This window comes from Populus alba, chromosome 1 (assembly GCF_005239225.2).
Source record: "Populus alba chromosome 1, ASM523922v2, whole genome shotgun sequence".
Taxonomy (NCBI): domain Eukaryota; kingdom Viridiplantae; phylum Streptophyta; class Magnoliopsida; order Malpighiales; family Salicaceae; genus Populus; species Populus alba.
The window spans coordinates 30,059,571-30,077,482 of record NC_133284.1 but is presented as its reverse complement, the minus strand read 5'-3'; the positions used below and the strand labels follow the sequence as shown (position 1 = coordinate 30,077,482).

Here is a 17,912-nt window from a genome sequence, read left to right as displayed (position 1 = left end):
TTATTCTTGTTTTTTTTTAAAAAAAAAAACAAAAGGTTCAGTCCCCTACCGTTTCATTTCTTTTTTTTATTCTTTCAATTTTTTTCCCTCTCAATAACATTCACAATTTTTTTTATAATAATAATTTTCCGGATTGTTTTGTAATCAACCAAGTCAATTGAATTATCAGGACAACTTTTACATGATTTAATTTTCAACCCAAAATAAATAAAAAGTTGAATCAAGAGTTTTTTCTATCACTTAATCTTTGTTTTCTCAATTTCATCCTTGAAATTCTTTATATGTTGATAAGGTTGTTTTGGACCAATATTTAAGTTATGTCATGACAACTTCCGTATAATTTAATTTTCAAAATAAAAAATTTCAAATCATAAAGTCTTAAAAATAAATATTATATATTTAATAATATAACCAAAATAATTATCTAGAAACTAATTTTTTTGTTAATTAAAAATAATAATTTGATATGCAGCGGGATGTAAAAATAGTCTCAACTAATTAATTCTGTCATCAAACTTGACCAATCTACCTAAGCTCACCCTACTGTACGCAAGTCCACCTTTATTATTTTTTGAGAATTAATTAATTATAAACTAAAAGGCACCGACTTTTCAATATGCTGAAATTACTATGCACTCTCCCATAATCCATTATAGATTGGAGCACTGTATTTTTTTTTATAAATTTCACTTTGATCCTCAAACTTTTATTTTACATGATTTGGCTCTTTTAAACCCAAATTAGCCCTTAATTGCAAATTTTTTTAGGAGGAAGATTTGAATTAAAAGCTAAGGGACTAAAGTGAAAATCTTGAGTAACATGTGGACAGATTGAAAGCTTTGTTAAAACATTCATTTGAATCCCCTATATTTTTTAGAAATTAGCCGACCAATTCCTTTAATTTGAAGATAATATATTTTTGAACCTAACTTTATTTTTTTTTCAGCTTTTTTTTTTATGGGAGGAGAGAGAGGGAGTCACCGAATTCCAGTTTAAATAGAGAAAGTAGTTGTTAGGGAAAATTCCGACCACAAAATGATTGATTTTTATATAAAAAGATTTCATATGATGAGGGAGGTTACAATTAGGTGATTGTTTACCTTGAAAACACATAAAACAACATATTTGAGCTTATGAAGAATTTTTGTTTGGGGATTTCGGGTTTTAGGGTGGTTTATTGGCTTTTTTGGTGACTATGAATTGGTTTAACAAGGTCTACAAAGTGTTTTCTAGGTGTTTTTGGTCAAAAATAGGCTGAAAATGAAATTTTGGGTAAAAAACCAAAGGACCTTGTTTTTCCAGCCACCATAATAGCCAGATTCTAGGTTAGTAGGCAATGTGTCCTTTTTTTAAATATTTGGGGCAGACATTAAATTTTTTAAAAAAATAAAGGCACGCGCGCGGGCTGTTGCTTTATCGGTTAGGCGTTGGGCCTGGCTTACTAGGCCAGCAACGCCTGACCTGATTCTTTTTTATTATTATTTTTTATTATTTTTTAAAAAATAATGCATTATTTGTGTATATGTTTTCAAATAAATTTTAGGTTTATGTTTTAATTAGATTGTGATTATTTTTAAATGATATTGAGTGTGTTTAATTTTTAGAGAGGTAGGTATGATTCATCTGTGATTTTTTCTTAATTTTATATAAATTAAATTTGTTTGTTTAATATTTTTTAGATGTGCAGCCTTGCATTGTTTTTTTTTTTTTTAATTATTGTTTAATAAATTTTATGTATGTGTCAGTTTCTATTAAAAATTTTATGTATTTTTCTATTACAAATTTATTTTTGACAGAGAAATTCATTAATCAGGTAAATTACTTGTATTGTGATGTTAGATATCTTAATCTTTATTTTTTTTCTTGGTTTTCTCAATTTTATTATTGTTTATTGTTAATGAATTTTTTTTCATTGCTTTACACAATGGTTATTGGGTTGTTTAATTAGATGTGTGCATAAGTTTTTTGATTTACATTTGAGAGTTTTTTTAGTGTAAAAAAAACACGTTGAAGAATTTTGTATATTCATTTTTTTTATTATGTTTAATTCGATGTTTAAGATTTGATGCTTATTCTTAAGATTATTTATTTTTTTCCTTGAATCTTGTATGAAAGTTTCATTGTTTTTAGTTTCACTCTTCAATCCAAGTTTATAGTGTATTTTTTTTTGTCTTTGTTCTTTTAATTTTTGTCCTTTTATTAATGTTTTTATTTTTTATTGCAATTTTGACACTCATTATTTTTATTGGATTTTTTGGTGTTTTTTTTTTTTTTTTTTTTTTTGTGATTTTAACCCTCATGATTTTTTTCATATATAGTGATTTTGGTCTTATAACTTGGGTTATGGTTTATAATAGTAATTGACTTTTTTTGTCTTATTTTTTTCTTTCATAGTTTTTTATTTTTCTTTCTATGAAATTATCATATTCTCATTTAATTTGTTAACAAATAAAATCATTGACATGTTTTGGAATATTATGAAGATATATTTTTATAATATTGACAAGAATTCATCTTTTGCATTGAATCATTGTTGTTTTTTGACTTTGTTTGTTGTTGATATCTTATTTTCTAAATGATATTATTAAAATTAAAAAAGTTTATTAAACTCGCTCGAGCCAATTACCTTAATATTTTTTTAAAAAAGAATATTTTTTTTTTATGTTTTTATGCCAAACAAAGATATGTCGCGGGGTAACTAACTAGTGAAAATCTATTTTCGTTGATGCTAGAGTAAATTATAGTTTTATAGCTGTTGTTTTGGTATTTTTAAGCTAGCCCTTCTAGTTTTAAAAATCACATGTTAGTCCATTTATCAAAGTTGACTATTGAATTTTTTTTTTTCTTTCTAAATGAATGAATTACCCTTTTCATGTGATTTTTTTTTTGTTTGCCGTGGTGAGTATCAGAAAATTGAACTGTAAATGAAGGAAATTTTTATGAAGAAAAAAAACTAATTTTTCCATGAAAAAGCAACCAAAATGATTGAGTTACAAAGAAATATAATTAAGAAACATGGACTAAATATTGATTTTCTCAAATCAAAAGGATTATATAATTATTTCACTAAAAATACAAGGTCTAAAAAATAATTTATTGCTTAAATATGGAAACAACCAACTAGAATGGTACATAGATTTCAATTATCAAATGTTGTACAGATATAGATCTAAATAGGTTGTGTGTACTGTGCCACGAGTTTTCTTTCTTTTTTATTTTTTTATCATAGAAAAGGTATCAAGAAAATGTAAATATTTTTTAAAAAAAATATCTAAGATTCTTCTGGTCATTAACTCGAATGAATTTAATAAACTCAATTAATTTGATAATATGATAAGAAAATAAGATATTAATAATAAATAAAGTGAAAAAAAAAACAATGATTTAATACAAAAAATAAATGTTTGTCAATATTATAAAAATATATCTTACAATATTCCTAAGACATTACAAAAATCTTATTTGCTAATAAAGTAAAAAATTAAATGAGAATAAGATAATTGTATAGAAAAAAAATTAAAAAAAATGAATTTCAATTTCCAACAAATAAAATGATAAATAACAAAATTAAAAAGAAAATAATGTTAAAAAAAAATTGATTCAACTTTTTTTTGAGCATCACATAGGGGAATTCTTTAAAAACACATCATCCGAGAGAACTAAACATGTTAATTTTTTTTCACGTGGCTTAAGCAAAAATCAGATCAAATTAAATCTATAACCTACTTTGTGTGGCATTAAGATAACTTCTTGGGAAGGAGACTAAATAAAATCATAACATACAATTCTCTAATCAATATAATATTAAATAGAAATTTTTAATTTTTTTTTAAAAAAAGACCTAATTCAAACTTGATGAACTTACTAAATTTATAATCCGAGACATAAGATTGAGATAACTCTATAAAAAAATTAAAAAAACAAAGAATATTAATTTTCGACAAACATAGTGATAGTAGATGAAATTAAAAAAAAATGACCGAAATCAATCTAGTCTAACCTTCTAAACTTATGATATGAATCACGAGGTTTGACCACAATATAAAACACAAAACCTGAAAAAATAACAATATAAATTCTCGATCAACCAAAATAATTAAAGATAAACTTGAGGAAACAAATTAAAAAAAAAAAAAGGTTTAGGGGGTAATTGAGAGTACGGTAACAATTGTTTTTAAAGTTTTTTTTGTTAAAAAATATATTAAAATAATTTTTTTATTTTTTAAAATTATTTTTGATATTATAATAATAAAACTATATGAGTATATGAAAAAATTAAAAGTTTTTAAAAATAATTTTAAAATACAAAAATAAAAAAATATCTTAAAAAATCTTTCGGAGTGCCAACCCATTCGAATTTCCTTCGAGACAAGTAAACACAGCAAAGCTAAACGCCAAAAGATATTTATTACTACGCAAACATTTTAATTAATTAACCCAATTATGTATGCTGAAACAAAACAAAACAAAAAAACTAATCATTTTCTCCACTAACAACGTCACCTCTTTGATCTTCAAGTTCCCACCACCCTATCCTCCACCGTCCACCGTCTGATTTAATGACTCCTGCATTGACATGTCACTGGCGTTGCTAGACACCGGAGCTCCGATTCAAAGTCCTAATAGTAACATCAAAATCACCAACGGTCAGCTTCCTCATTCCTCTCTCCGCATCTCATTATTATTGTTATTAAGCTTCAAAAAATTCTCAATCAAAACAAGAAACCAGCATGAACCCATCAAATTTTGATAATTTAAATTCTGGGTTCTCAAATTCAACTCGAATTAGTAACCAAAATCCAAACTTTAGCTCTCGATCATCATCGTCCTCATCAACTAAAGGTGGTCTTTCGAGGCCAAGATTGCCAAAAGTGAGGAGGCAATCGAATCCCCAGAATTTTAAATCCAATGAAGAAACCTGGGTTGGGATCGGTTTCAATCAGTTCCGACCCGATAGGAGTCCGGTTGAACCGGGTGGTTCTGGGAGTGGTGGTAATGAGGCGTTTGTGTTTGGAGCTAGTCCAAGTAATATGGGGTTTAACTCGAATTCCGGCAAGGGAATTATAGAGGAATTGAAAAGTTTGAGAACTGGAAGGGAAACTAATGTAGATGTGAGCGAGAAGAGTGGTTTCGTTTTTGCAAGTGATGGTGATAAGAATCATGGTGTTGACGAGAGCATGCAGAAGTTGAGCATTGATGATAAGGAGAATGTTGTAGATGGGGCGTCTAAGTTAAGTGTTAATGGCAAGTTTGGGAGCGGTGACAATGTAGGTAGTTCTATTGGGAGAAATGTGGAGTTACTGCCACCAGATGAGTTGGAGAAGAAATTGAATATTGAAGAGGCTGGAGATGCTACTAATGGTGGTGGTAGTTTTCAAGCTGATGATATCAAAAAGTTTGGATTTAAAAGCAGTGAAAAGGGTAGTGAAATGTTTGCCGCTGCTGCAGAGAATGCCCTTCCTGATAAAATCAAGAATTTGAACATAAAGGACCATGTAGTCACAAACGATGTTAATAATGAGACCAATGAGAAGGATAGTTTTGCCTTTGGAAGCAGGGAAAGCATTGGTGGTTATGTTGGTGGAGAGAACGAGAGTGCACTTTCTCACGAGATGGGGTGCAAGTTGAAAATTGGAATTGCGAAGGTAGAATCTTCAGGTCAAACCAACATGGGATTTTCTTCTTGTCGAATCTCCAGAAAGGATATGCCAACTGTAAATGAGGGTGATAAGAAATTCCACGATTGTGGTGATCCCACTGAATTTATTTTTGAAGGAGGAACGCCGGGTAAAGATGTAAGTGGTATTCATGCATCTATGGATCAGCCAAAAGTTGATACACAACCAATTGGAATTGCGGGACCATCTCATGTCTTCTCATCCAGTAGATTGGCTGGTTGGAATGCTTTCAGGGTGCCACCTACTGGTGGACTTGAGAAGACAGATGGGTTTAGTTTTACAAGCAAGCAAGATGGCGCTGGGTCGCCATTTGTAGAATTTAAAACGCCAAATCCAAAAGGAAATCTTTTCACTGGCTTAAATCCGAAGATGGAATTCAGTACAAAGTTTAAAGATTCAAAAGTAAAGAAGAAAAGGGGAAAGTTGAAGCAACCTGTCAAAGTCCCTCTGTCGCCAGGTCTAGATTTTGTTACCAGGGAAAGTGGTTCCCAAGAAATTCCAGAGGCTTCCGAATCATATTCACCAATGGACATTTCAACATATCAGGAAACATTGTCTGATGCTAGAAATTCCAGGGAAACTTCTGTCACATCAGAGGAGTCTTTCGCACTAGATAGTCAACATGCATCAACTGATTCACAACCAACTGTTCTGAATGATGCAATAGATGAAGATCTGGTTGTTGCAACACAGCGAATGGATATAAATGAAGAGGATATGAAATGCAGAGAAACTAAAGAGAAAAATTCTGAAAACTGTTTTGATAAAGGTATCGGAGCTGAAAATCATATGGAGGAGTCTATTTCAGGGGCTGAAACTGAAAGCTGTAAATCTGCAAATGAGGAAATAGATTCTATCAATGATGTTATAGTTACGTCAGCAGAAAGCGAAGCCAGTTCAAGTAAAAATCTAGATAGTGACCTCAGCACTCAATTCTTTTCAGCTGTGAGTTCAGAAGATACTATCAATTCAGGCTTCACCTTTGCTGCCTCTTCTACTGCACATGTATCACCTAAGCATCATCATAAAAAGAACAATCTCGTTAGAGCTGATAATGATTCCTTTAATTCCAGTGCTACTTCCAAAGGTTCATATGCATCATCTTCTTTGCAATTTACACCATTTTCTGGATCTTCTTCACCCTTGTCCCCTGTACGGAGCAAGAAAGTTGGCCTATCTGCTCCTTCACACGTGATTGGTGATAATGGTGAGCTGCTTAAAGGACTGGAGATCAATCAAGGGTCTGTTCCTGCATCTGTTGCAGCTCAAGAAGCATGTGAGAAGTGGCGACTGAGGCAAGATAAATTCCAGTCAACTCCATGTCTTTCTTTTGTAAAATTATTTGATATGGAATGTATTCTCTTGTTTATATATCTACTACATGTACTTCTGTAACCATTCTGTATGATTGCAAGCTTTTATTGTACTTATATTTTTCTTTCCTTTTATTTTAGGGGAAACCAAGCATATAAAAGTGGGGATTTGTCTAAAGCTGAGGATTGTTACACACAAGGTGTAAATTGTGTTTCTAAAAGCGAGACATCTGTAAGCTGTCTCAGGGCATTGATGTTGTGCTATAGCAACCGTGCAGCTACCCGTATCTCTCTTGGAAGAATGAGAGATGCACTAGGAGACTGTAAGATGGTTGCTGCAATTGATCCCAATTTTATCAGGGTGCAATTCAGAGCTGCAAAGTAAAGCTCCACCTTTTGTTTCTGATAAATTTTCTGGATGATTTGATGATTTAATTGTTATGTATTCGTGCATGTAATTCTAGTTCAATTTATTTTTACTTTAGATTTCATAATTGCTGCCTTATTATGCTCTGTTTCTCATATTAGTTCATTAAGTTGACACAGAAGTTATGTTTTCGTTGTGTTTGAGTTAGCATCTTGCTGTTTGTGGATTTAGACACAGAATATACAAATGATTTTTAGTTTAACTTCTTGCTTATCGTGCAGCTCATTAAGCTTTTAATCACTTATTCTCAGGCCAATTCCCTTTTCTAATTATTAAGCTTCTGATTATGTTGAATAGCAGCTCCTTCTAAATGCAGTTTTTCTTGTGTTTATGTGCTGCGCTTATTTTCCTTTTCGTTCCAAGTTGTTACCTTGCTCTGGGGGACGTTGAAGGTGCAGTGCAATATTTCAAAAAGTGCTTGCAGTTCGGCATTGATGCCTGTGTGGACCGAAAAATTTCTGTAGAAGCCTCTGATGGGTTGCAAAAGGCACAGGTAATCTTTCCTTTCTTTTCTTTTGTTCAAATAAGACCTTATCATTGATAGTTTATTGAGTTTGTGGTCTGACTGTCCCTGTGAGATGTGTCATTAGTTATATAATGGCGTGAAATGCACAATTAATGACTTAATACTGATTGAGTTGATGGATTCCATCAATGTCTGAACCTCTTGTATGTTGTTGTGTTGCTGCCAAAGCTTGAACCATGGTCGAGTGGTTAAGAATTACAACTCCACAAACTACATGGCCGAGGAACTTTGGTTTAACGTCTTTTGAAATGACCATACATGATTTTTTTATTTCATGCCCATTAACTGTTTTTCTTGACTGGCAGAGAGTGTCTGAGTGCATGCAACATTCTGCTGAACTTCTGAAACGGGGAGCGCCTAATGATGCAGAGAGTGCTTTACAAGTAATTGCTGAGGGTTTGTTGATAAGTTCATGCTCTGAAAAATTACTTGAAATGAAAGCAGAGTCTCTTTTCATGGTTTGTGTTTCTTTTACTGAACCTTTGAACTTTACTTTGAGTGAACCGCATCCTATTAGTCTCTTTCTATGCAAGTGAACCTCACTCCCATCTTGCTGGGGCAAGCTGCATTATTCATTTTCTTCACGTCATTAGTATTCATTTCATAAGAAGTGTGTGACTAATTTACATTGGTTGCCAACAAACCACAACTTGGGCTGGTACTGGCTATGCTGATCCAGCCCAACATCAAATCCTACATAAGTGTGGTTATTATTTCACCATTTTGATTCTAATACACAACAAAACAATGGTTGGAACTTGGTTAACTTCTGTGTCATCCAGCAGCTGCGGAAGTATGAAGAGGTAATTCGACTGTGTGAGCATACATTTGACTCTGCCAAGAAGAATTCTCCTCCATTACATGCTGATTACCATGTAGAAAATATTGGTCCTGAACACGCAAAGGACACGTCATTTATGATCTGGCGTTGCCGCCTCATTTTCAAATCTTACTTCCATCTTGGAAGGCTGGAGGAGGCTATTGGTTCACTAGAGAAGCAAGTGGAACCTCCTTCTACTGCAACAAGGTAAGTTTATATGCCTTGAACATTTCCGATATCATTTGTTTGAGTGATGATAACAGTATTCTTACTCCAGTAGTCTGTCCAGGATTGGTATTGAAACTCAAGAATCACTAGTGCTCTTAGCTGCCACTGTAAATGAACTCATACGCCATAAGGTATTGGATTCTTGTTAGATTTTTCCCCCCTGAATAGTGTTTTGACGTACCTTAATCTGCTACCTCGTGGCATTAATACGGCTAGCTGCAGGCTGCAGGGAATGAAGCATTTCAAGCAGGAAAGCATTCAGAAGCTATAGAACATTACAGTGCTGCTCTGTCACGTAACATAGAATCACGGCCTTTTGCAGCCATTTGTTTTTGCAATAGAGCTGCTGCATACAAAGCACTGGGCCAAATCACTGATGCTACAGCAGACTGCAGCCTAGCAATAGCTCTTGATGGAAACTATTGGAAGGTTTTCTTCTATCTTGATTTCATCCTTTACTTTCTTTTTTCTTTTTGGCACTAATGATGTCATGGGACCTGTGGGCAATTTTATCGAGTCCTATTTGAACCAGATCATTTATGATATTGGTTGAGGCACAATAAAATTTAAATGAAGCCTTAAAAGGTTAAATTAGATCTTATGTGAAAACACTTGCATGCTGATTCTCTCAAAATTAGGAAAGCATAATCTGTCTGGGTATCAATAATGTATACTCTGAAGCTATAAAACTGTACTTCATTACAAAGTTGATTCTGCCCAGTATTGTTTTTGTTTCTGGTACCAAGTCATACTGAAAAGGATTGTTGGCTTTGATTCATGGTGCAGATCTGGTTTGAAATTGACATGTCTTCAAGATAACTAATTATTTTCCTGGATTTATTACTTGCCTTATTAAATTGCTACAATAATTCAGGTTTATGATGGTACAATTTACTGATTACTAAATTGACATCTGCATATTTGCTCTTCCTTGGGTGCACAATTCAGTATCCATGGAAGAAAAAAAGGATACATTTCTAGGAAGGCACTGATTTTTTTCTTAAAATATGTTTGAGAACAACCTTTTTGGTAATGTACGTACTCTCCATGCTTTATTAGGCAATTTCTAGACGAGCCACTTTATACGAGATGATTAGGGATTATGCACAAGCGGCTAGAGATCTTCAGAGGCTGGTAGCTGTTCTCACTAAGCAAGTAGAGGAGAAAACTAAACAGTTCGGGCACTCTGATAAAACAACAAACTTGGTCAATGATCTTAGACAAGCTCGTTTACGTCTGTCTACCATAGAAGAAGCAGCCAGAAAGGAGGTTCCTCTGAATATGTACCTCATTCTGTAAGTCCTTTGTGATTCTAGATGTTACATGTTCTAAGCTCTCTATAGAGTCTTGTCATTTCACAAAAATCATAGCTGGAATTTGAATGATTTCTATTCAATATTTTGATCATGGAGTGCAGTTATCTGCTAGCGCATCAGAGAGCAGTCTTTCTGTGGCTCCATTGCCCTGTGGTAGAGAGATTTATGATCACTCATTTTTTCGCACATGTTACCCCCCCTCCCCCCTTTTCCTATTGTTAATGTCGGTGCTTTTAGTGATTTTACAAATTGCATCTGTTTTTTTTTTTTTTAAAATATATATTTAGCTTGTCTTTTCAAACATCTGTAAGTTGACGACGCTGAGCTGTCATTAATTTGATAATATACATTCGCAAAACAACTCTCCTTCCCAGCCAAAGTTTCCAATCTCATTTGCACCCCCCCCCCAACCCAAGTTTTCTTCTCTCTCTCTCTCTTCAAATTTCACTATTGAAAACTGTTTCAAAATATAAAAGCCTTGATCCTCTCTCTTTCTCACTTCTGTTATTTGCAAGCTTGCCCATTTCCAATTCCTAAATGCCACATGTGTTGGCATCCAAATTTGAAGTTTTAAAAAAAGATAGGTTAGACAACGTAAAGAACTCAACAACGACATCCCAGGCTCATAACAGCCATGAAAAAAAGACCACTCTTACACCAAATTATGAGTTCTGATAGTGGATTTTCATTTCTGTAGTTGTTTAGTTGATTTGAGATTTTTTATTCAGAATTTGAGGGTTGGGTTTTAGAGAGAGAGATGGAGGGTTGGGTCAAAGAAATGAGGTTACAAGTTGAAATGGTAGTTTGAGTATTTGAAAAATATCAAACAGATCTTTTAGCAAATGAAAAGTCGATGCTTGTCAAGGAGCCAACAAGCAGTGGTGGAGGGTGACTAAAGTTTTTGTGGGTGGGGGGTTAGAAATAATAGGACTTATAATGTATACTAATTTGAAGGGACTATAGTAAACTTTTGATTTTTTTTTTGGGGGGCTCGTGGTTGGCGTGTGCATTACCCCTGCCAATGAGCTTGTAACTCAATTGGTACCCATTTGTTGCTGTTCTTGTTATTGTTGTCATTGTGATCTCATTATTGCTTTAAATTTAAGATTCATTTAAAATATGAGGTATAAAATCGTTTACCAATCAAATTATGATGGCAGGGGAATCGAACCTTCCGCTTCAGCATCAGAAGTTAAGAAGGCATATCACAAAGCTGCACTTAGACACCATCCTGACAAGGTTTCCTAGATGTTCAAATTTTTTTGACATCTTATTATGACTCACCCTTTTGACTCATTGGTAATTGATGTAGGCTGGTCACTCCTTGGCAAGAAGTGATAATGGAGATGATAGCCTGTGGAAGGAGATAGGAGAAGAAGTCCACAAGGACACTGACAGACTTTTTAAAATGATTGGGGAGGCATATGCCATGCTTTCAGACCCTGCTAAGGTTTTTCACATTTCTATCATGCAATCTACTATCCCTGCACATTCTTTTAACGGCTCAACTTTTTAATATTGCTGTTAACCTGATAATCTTTTTTTCCCTCTCAAAATGGGAAAAACTGCTGCTCTGTAGTATTTTCTTCTGCTAGCAAGGTAGTCTTTGAGCTAGTCTAAGAAGAGGCATTACCTCAATTAGGGTGTCAGTGTGCTGCTCGCCAGTGTCTTGTACAATTATGATACTGCCCCGGTCCCCAATGATTTCAAGTAGATAGTTTCTTATAGAAATGAAAATTATGTAAATTCTTTTTGCGGTTGTTTGTGGAAAGGAGTGTTAAAGTAGGGGGAGTGGAGTAGAGAACATATAGGTATAAAAACAAGTTCTGACATAACAACTAATGGATTGCAATGCTTACTGTGAAGTTGTTCTATGTGAAAATATGATGTTGCTTTATTTGCCCATTACTAAGATGCTGCTTTTCCATGGTCTAGTAATGGCAATCATGCTTAATTTCTCTGAACAAGAACCCATAATGCACTTAATTTTGTTTTGACAAATATAACTTTCTTGCTGTATGCCTCTTTAGTCTTATTCATGGTGTTTCCTTTGCTGGGATGCTTTCATGGTGTGCTTCATATTTACTTATTTCCCTGCTCGCTTTGTGTAATAAGAAGTGGTCTTCTTGTTATCTGCTTGACTTGGTTTCTATTAATTACGAAACTTGTGTGTTGGACATTTGTTAGCAACCCTTTCCTCTGAATAATGTTTATTACTTGTGTGTTTTCCATGGAAAAACACACCACAACCCAAGGTTATAAACATTCCTTTGCAGGTCATTTAGGCATGCCATTTTCTCGTTAGGCCAGTAGGCCTTGCTCTATCTCCCTGCTATAGATAGTGTAAATCCTTAAACTCATAAATTCAATTGTTACATGTAAAAACGGAAACAAATCATTGTGATTTCTTTTACTGCTTAGCATAACTTGAGCCCTTAATCTGGAGGATAAGCTGATTACTTTGCTGTACACCTATTAATCTTTCACTATGCTGCGGTTCATTTTTTTTCTGTGAGAAAAGTCGGTATGCAATGTTTTGCAGCGTGCACAGTATGATCTTGAAGTGATGAGGAATGACCTGAAGAAACAAAGTGGACGCAGCACGTACAGAACACATACAGATGCTCCGAATTATCCATTTGAAAGAAGCAGCAGGAGACAATGGAAGGAGGGTTGGAGGCCTTATGGCAGGTAACTGAACCACTGAAAAGCCAGGATCTGTTCAATTTAACAGGTTTTGATGACCATCGTGTGACATGCACGACAATGATCTTGAGATTTCTGGTCAAGTTAGTCCATCCGTAAAGGTAGGAGACGAGTCTGGTGGTTGGCTGCCATCTGCACTTAGCTTTGATCCAAAGGTCTTGCAGATGGAAAATCGTTCCAACTACAGAGCTGAAGAACTGACAACATAATTGCAGAGGAATTACCTGATAGTTGAATACTTTTTCCAAAAATCGTGAATTGCTCACATACAAGAGCTAGTTTGTACCGATAAGGGGTAAAGAAGGAAACATAAAGGAGAAAACAGGAGAGCTGGTTTGTATTGAGTTTGACAGTCATGTCAGATTGTGTGAGGATTTGTAATTTGAATTCTGAAAGATTTGTTTTACACCAGGGAAAAAAAAAAAAAAAAAGAAGAATCAAAAGGCAGAAACAAAGAACAGGCGTGCTATTTGAATGCAATTTCATATATGAGATTGCTATATGTTTTGAGTTGTGTAAATGTATCGGCTTTGAACAGATGAAAAGTTAACAATGCAATCAAGAGATTAAACCAACATCTTCGAAATTATCCAGGACTTTAGCTGATTCTCTAACTCTCACCACTGATGAGAGGCTTGCTGACCCTTCCACAGTACTTGACATGGCTCGATAACTTGCCCCTGCTTTGGTTACCAAGTTTGACAGGTTGGACAAATTTGCTATCAAGCTAGCAGATAACAATGGAAGGGCAATTTCTTTTTTATTGGGATTAAAATTTTAAAGAGAGGTTCGTTCCTTTAGGGCTTAACTCCACCTATCTTGATTCAGGAAATCCCTTTTTCTTTTTTTCCAGGTAGATCTTGTCAAATACAAAAGTTTAGGCTCAAGCTTGTGTATCCAAACAGATTCTCAATCCGCAGTTTATCCAAATCGTTCCGAATTATACATGAAAGTAAAAAAAAAAAAAACACGAACGTAAAAGAAAAGTAGATTATGATTTTCATTGATTATTTTATTCAAAAGTTATTTTTTTAATCTAAATATAAAAAAATTATATATAAAATAAACTAAAAATATTATTCTACACTTAACAAATAAAACAAAATAAATATATTTCTTAACAATAATAAAATGCAATAGGAGACTCGGGACTGCCTCCTTATCCTTTTGTTGTATAAAGCATGATCAGTATTTGCTAATGTTTTTTTTCTTCTTTTTTTGTTTTTTTGTTAACCATGCCAAAACAAAGTCGGTTTCGAGAAAAGAAAAATAGTAAAATATAATGTGAAGGCAGTTTTCTCCTCTTCTTTTTTTTTCTTTTTGAAAATTGAATTGATTTGAATCCGCTCCGAGCAAGGAATTGATGGAACCATAATGGCAATCCGGATGGTATCAGGAAAACACAAAACTCCTACAAGTCATCTATATATATAAACCAAGTATAAATTAATGAGTTCATATATTTTGCCCTAAATTCATATGGTATCAGGAAACACAAAACTCCTTCTCCAGCAGCACTCTTGTAGTTTTCTTTGTTCTTGTATACGTCTATGATCTCCTCCTTCCTTTGAGAATATATATTGCAAGATTCAAAGCCCCAATAATGGCCGTCACAAAGGAGGAGCTGGAGTTTCTTGAAACAAGAAAGCTGCTTAAAGAACAAATCCGAAAACGAAGCTGTTCTCGTCATCTCTCGGAGCTTTCTAATTCTGATCATCATAAAACTAAAACTTACGGATCATTCTTTGGCCTTTCTCAATCGAGTATCGCTCCAAGAATTATTCAAGAAAGCAAAAGCAAGCTACAAACCCAGATTCCACAACATAGAGCAGTAAGTGCCGATATCCTTCTTTCTGCAATGGATAGTCGGACCAAAGTCCAAAGGCTTCGACAGACAAGAGACTACTCTTTCCTGTTCTCTGACGACAATAACCTGAAGCCACCAGTTTCTAGTGCCACTCCTGCACAAGCATCAGTGCGTTCAACAAAGCACTACTACGCAGATGTGAAGGGATTAAGAGAATTCAATGACCCTAAATTGAAGCCGAAACAGCCAGCGGCCCTGGCATGTTCAATATTGAAGCCTCTCACAAACAAGCGGGTAATGGAGAAAATCACATCACGTATGTCCTTGCAATATCCATGTACCGATAAAAGAAAGCTTATCGTCAAAGCAGTTCATCCAACAAAGCAGCTCGCGGGTAGCAACGACAGAAAGGGACCACGAAGACCCAACGATGCAACATTGAATCCCAAACAGCCAGTGAAGCCACATGAGATGACAAACAAGCGAGTACGCGACGATATTTCATCGCCGGCTGTCTCTAATATGCAAGATCAACGTCCCAAGAAAAGAAGGCTTTCAGATCATGAAGAGGATGATTGTGAAGGTGTAAAGGCTCTTCTCATAATCAGAAAAATGTTCAACACCAAAAGGTTTGCTGGTCGTGACGATAGGGATACAAAAATGGAGGCAAGCTTTGGAGACATAACGAGGGAAGAGAAAAGAAGTGAAAGGCTTGGCAGGAAAGAAGATCGAGAGCAACTCCGCCTCTCAGAAGAAAACGCAAGGCATCAGCGGATGAGGAAGCATAATCAACGAGCAAAATCTGTGATATAGACAGGCTAGTCAACGGTTCATGTATTCGCACACCCGATTCTATAACACATCCTTGGTAATGACATGTCTATTGGAATCGATCCATTAGTTCGAATCCTTAACCTCTTCTTGCTTGATGCAACCAAAAAATGTCTACTCTTGTTGCTTAATTTGCTACAGAAATGATTTTAGATGTTTCCCGAGTTGCTACCACTTCAGTAATGGTTAAGCAATTTCTCACAGGAAAGCTAGATTTCAGAACTTGCAGTGGTAAGTACGAACAGCAATGTCTCTACATAGCAGCTGATCATTAAAAAGAATGGAGAGTACGTAGCAGAGTGTCCTCTTCATTCCCAGTATTATCCTAATGGCTCTTCTTACATTTTCTTAACAACATGATAAGCAGGAAAACCACCCTTCTCTTTACAATTTCTGAAAAGTTAAGGCTGTACATGGGTTGGGCTGGGCCGGATATGACAAAATTTTCATTAATCCGGTCCAATAAATATGCAATACCCATGGATACAGCGGGTTGGAGAAAATTGTGGCAGGTAATCCATGGGTCTTTGTCATGATATATTGGGCTTTATCTGGCCCATTAAATAAGCTCAACTTCTCTTTAAATCCACTTGCATACAAGAATATAAAGTGAAGCGTCCAAGCTCGAACTTCAATCATATGCATGGACAATAACCATTTCAAGGATAAATCCACAAAATCATCTTTGATTAGAAAGCTTCGATCATGGTTTCTAGACTGTTTTTTTTTTTTTGAAGAGAACAAATCTTCGAGCTTGCTAAAGCATGTCCTTACCTCAAGAACGTGGAAACGTACGAGCAGCATGCTGAAAGCTTCAATTTCTCGTATGTCCAAACACATGCTCAACCCAATTAATTTGGATGAGTTTAGCTTGGTTCTTATTACTCAAGCAATCGTGTCCTTCAATTTTAATTAAAAATCACTTAAACTATTATGGTGTTTAGTATTATCATTACAGTTATTTTTTAAAATATTTTTTACTTAATTTTATAATAAAATACTTTTTTTTATTTTTCATATCAAGATATCAAAACAACTCAAAAATATTAAAAAAATAAAAATATTTTTTATAGCAAAAAAACACACTATATAACCATAGAGGGTGTTTAGAAGTGTGTTACTATTTACTTTTTAAAGTATTTTTTCTCGAAAATGTATTAAAATATTTTTTTTATTTTTAAAAAATTATTTTTAATATTAACATATTAAAATGATATAAAAATAATAAAAAATATTAATTTAAAAAAAATAAAAAATATTTTTTCAACAGTATATTTTTTTAAAAAAATCTATAATAAAACAATTGAATCGTGGATGTACGTGTTAAATGTGTAGCCATTACTCATTGGAATGTATGAATATGAATAAAAATTAATATTTTCTACGATACACGTGTTCAATCTGTCTCCACAATATACACCCATATTGTACGGAAAGGGGAGGAGCGGGAAGAAATTTTATTGAGGGCTAGCAATGAAAAATGAAAGTCACGTTTGGTGGAGTGGGCCTGTCACGTGACCATTTGATTTCCAATCCGATATGGCACGCGGCAATACGAGTGAAAGTGCACGGGGTTGGGGAGGGTATAATGGGAATCCAGGATTAGGAGGTGGTCCCTCAATCATACATGATGAGCTGTCTAAATGGGGATGATGCCACGTTGTGTGTCTCCTTCTCTGGGTGGTCCCTTCTAGCTGGACAGCTTACACCGACAAGTACTGTTATTTTAGCAACGTGCGTAGAGTCTTGGACAGCGACTTCTTAGCTGGGACTGCGATCGTACGCACAGCTGCCTATGGTAAGATGCTTCGGAAACAACAGTGACTTTTGGCTTCTCCCAGCGGCTTTGGTTCTCGTCTGCTAGCTGGGATGACATTTTCTCAATTTCACGTCAAATTAGATATTTAAAAAAAAACAAGAAGTGAGAGAGAGAGAGAGTAAATTTTATAATAAATACTATTCTCTACAAATCTACTGAGGATAAAAAAATAATTAATTTTCTAAAAATGGTCCGCGCGTGCAAGTTATCTCCTGGTAGCCAGGTGGGTCTGTTGAAAATTATCCTTCGAGTATGGGTAATTATATAGTGTCGAGAAAAATATAATTTATACATGCTCTTGAAGAGTTAAAAAGCAAAAGTGATAGGCAATGGAAATTAGTAAGAAATATAGTTTAATTATGTTATATTTTTTATATTACTTAGTGGATAAAACAATTCATACATTGGTGGTGGTAATTTGGTGTAAATAACAGGGTACGG

General features: G+C 34.3%; 2 protein-coding genes across 7 annotated transcripts; both read left to right on the top strand.

Moving 5' to 3' along the window:
* Positions 1 to 4,435: 4,435 nt before the first annotated feature.
* Positions 4,436 to 13,611, top strand: LOC118032965 (uncharacterized). Of its 6 annotated transcripts, none has more exons than XM_073403534.1 (11): positions 4,436 to 6,973; positions 7,133 to 7,372; positions 7,782 to 7,911; positions 8,250 to 8,402; positions 8,727 to 8,971; positions 9,042 to 9,123; positions 9,209 to 9,421; positions 10,052 to 10,287; positions 11,469 to 11,547; positions 11,621 to 11,758; positions 12,851 to 13,611. In XM_073403534.1, exons 1-11 carry the CDS (start codon positions 4,731 to 4,733, stop codon positions 13,001 to 13,003), a joined length of 3,912 nt encoding a protein of 1,303 aa, XP_073259635.1. In that variant the 5' UTR covers positions 4,436 to 4,730; the 3' UTR covers positions 13,004 to 13,611. The 6 variants fall into 6 exon arrangements, with proteins under 6 accessions (XP_073259635.1, XP_073259647.1, XP_073259637.1 ...); XM_073403546.1 differs by having other exon boundaries at positions 4,437 to 6,973; positions 8,730 to 8,971; positions 9,215 to 9,421; XM_073403536.1 differs by having other exon boundaries at positions 4,437 to 6,973; positions 8,730 to 8,971.
* A 1,006-nt stretch (positions 13,612 to 14,617) lies between these two features.
* On the top strand, positions 14,618 to 15,634 carry LOC118032937 (uncharacterized). Its single transcript, XM_035037746.1, has one exon. It carries the CDS (start codon positions 14,618 to 14,620, stop codon positions 15,632 to 15,634), a length of 1,017 nt encoding a protein of 338 aa, XP_034893637.1.
* Positions 15,635 to 17,912: the final 2,278 nt, after the last annotated feature.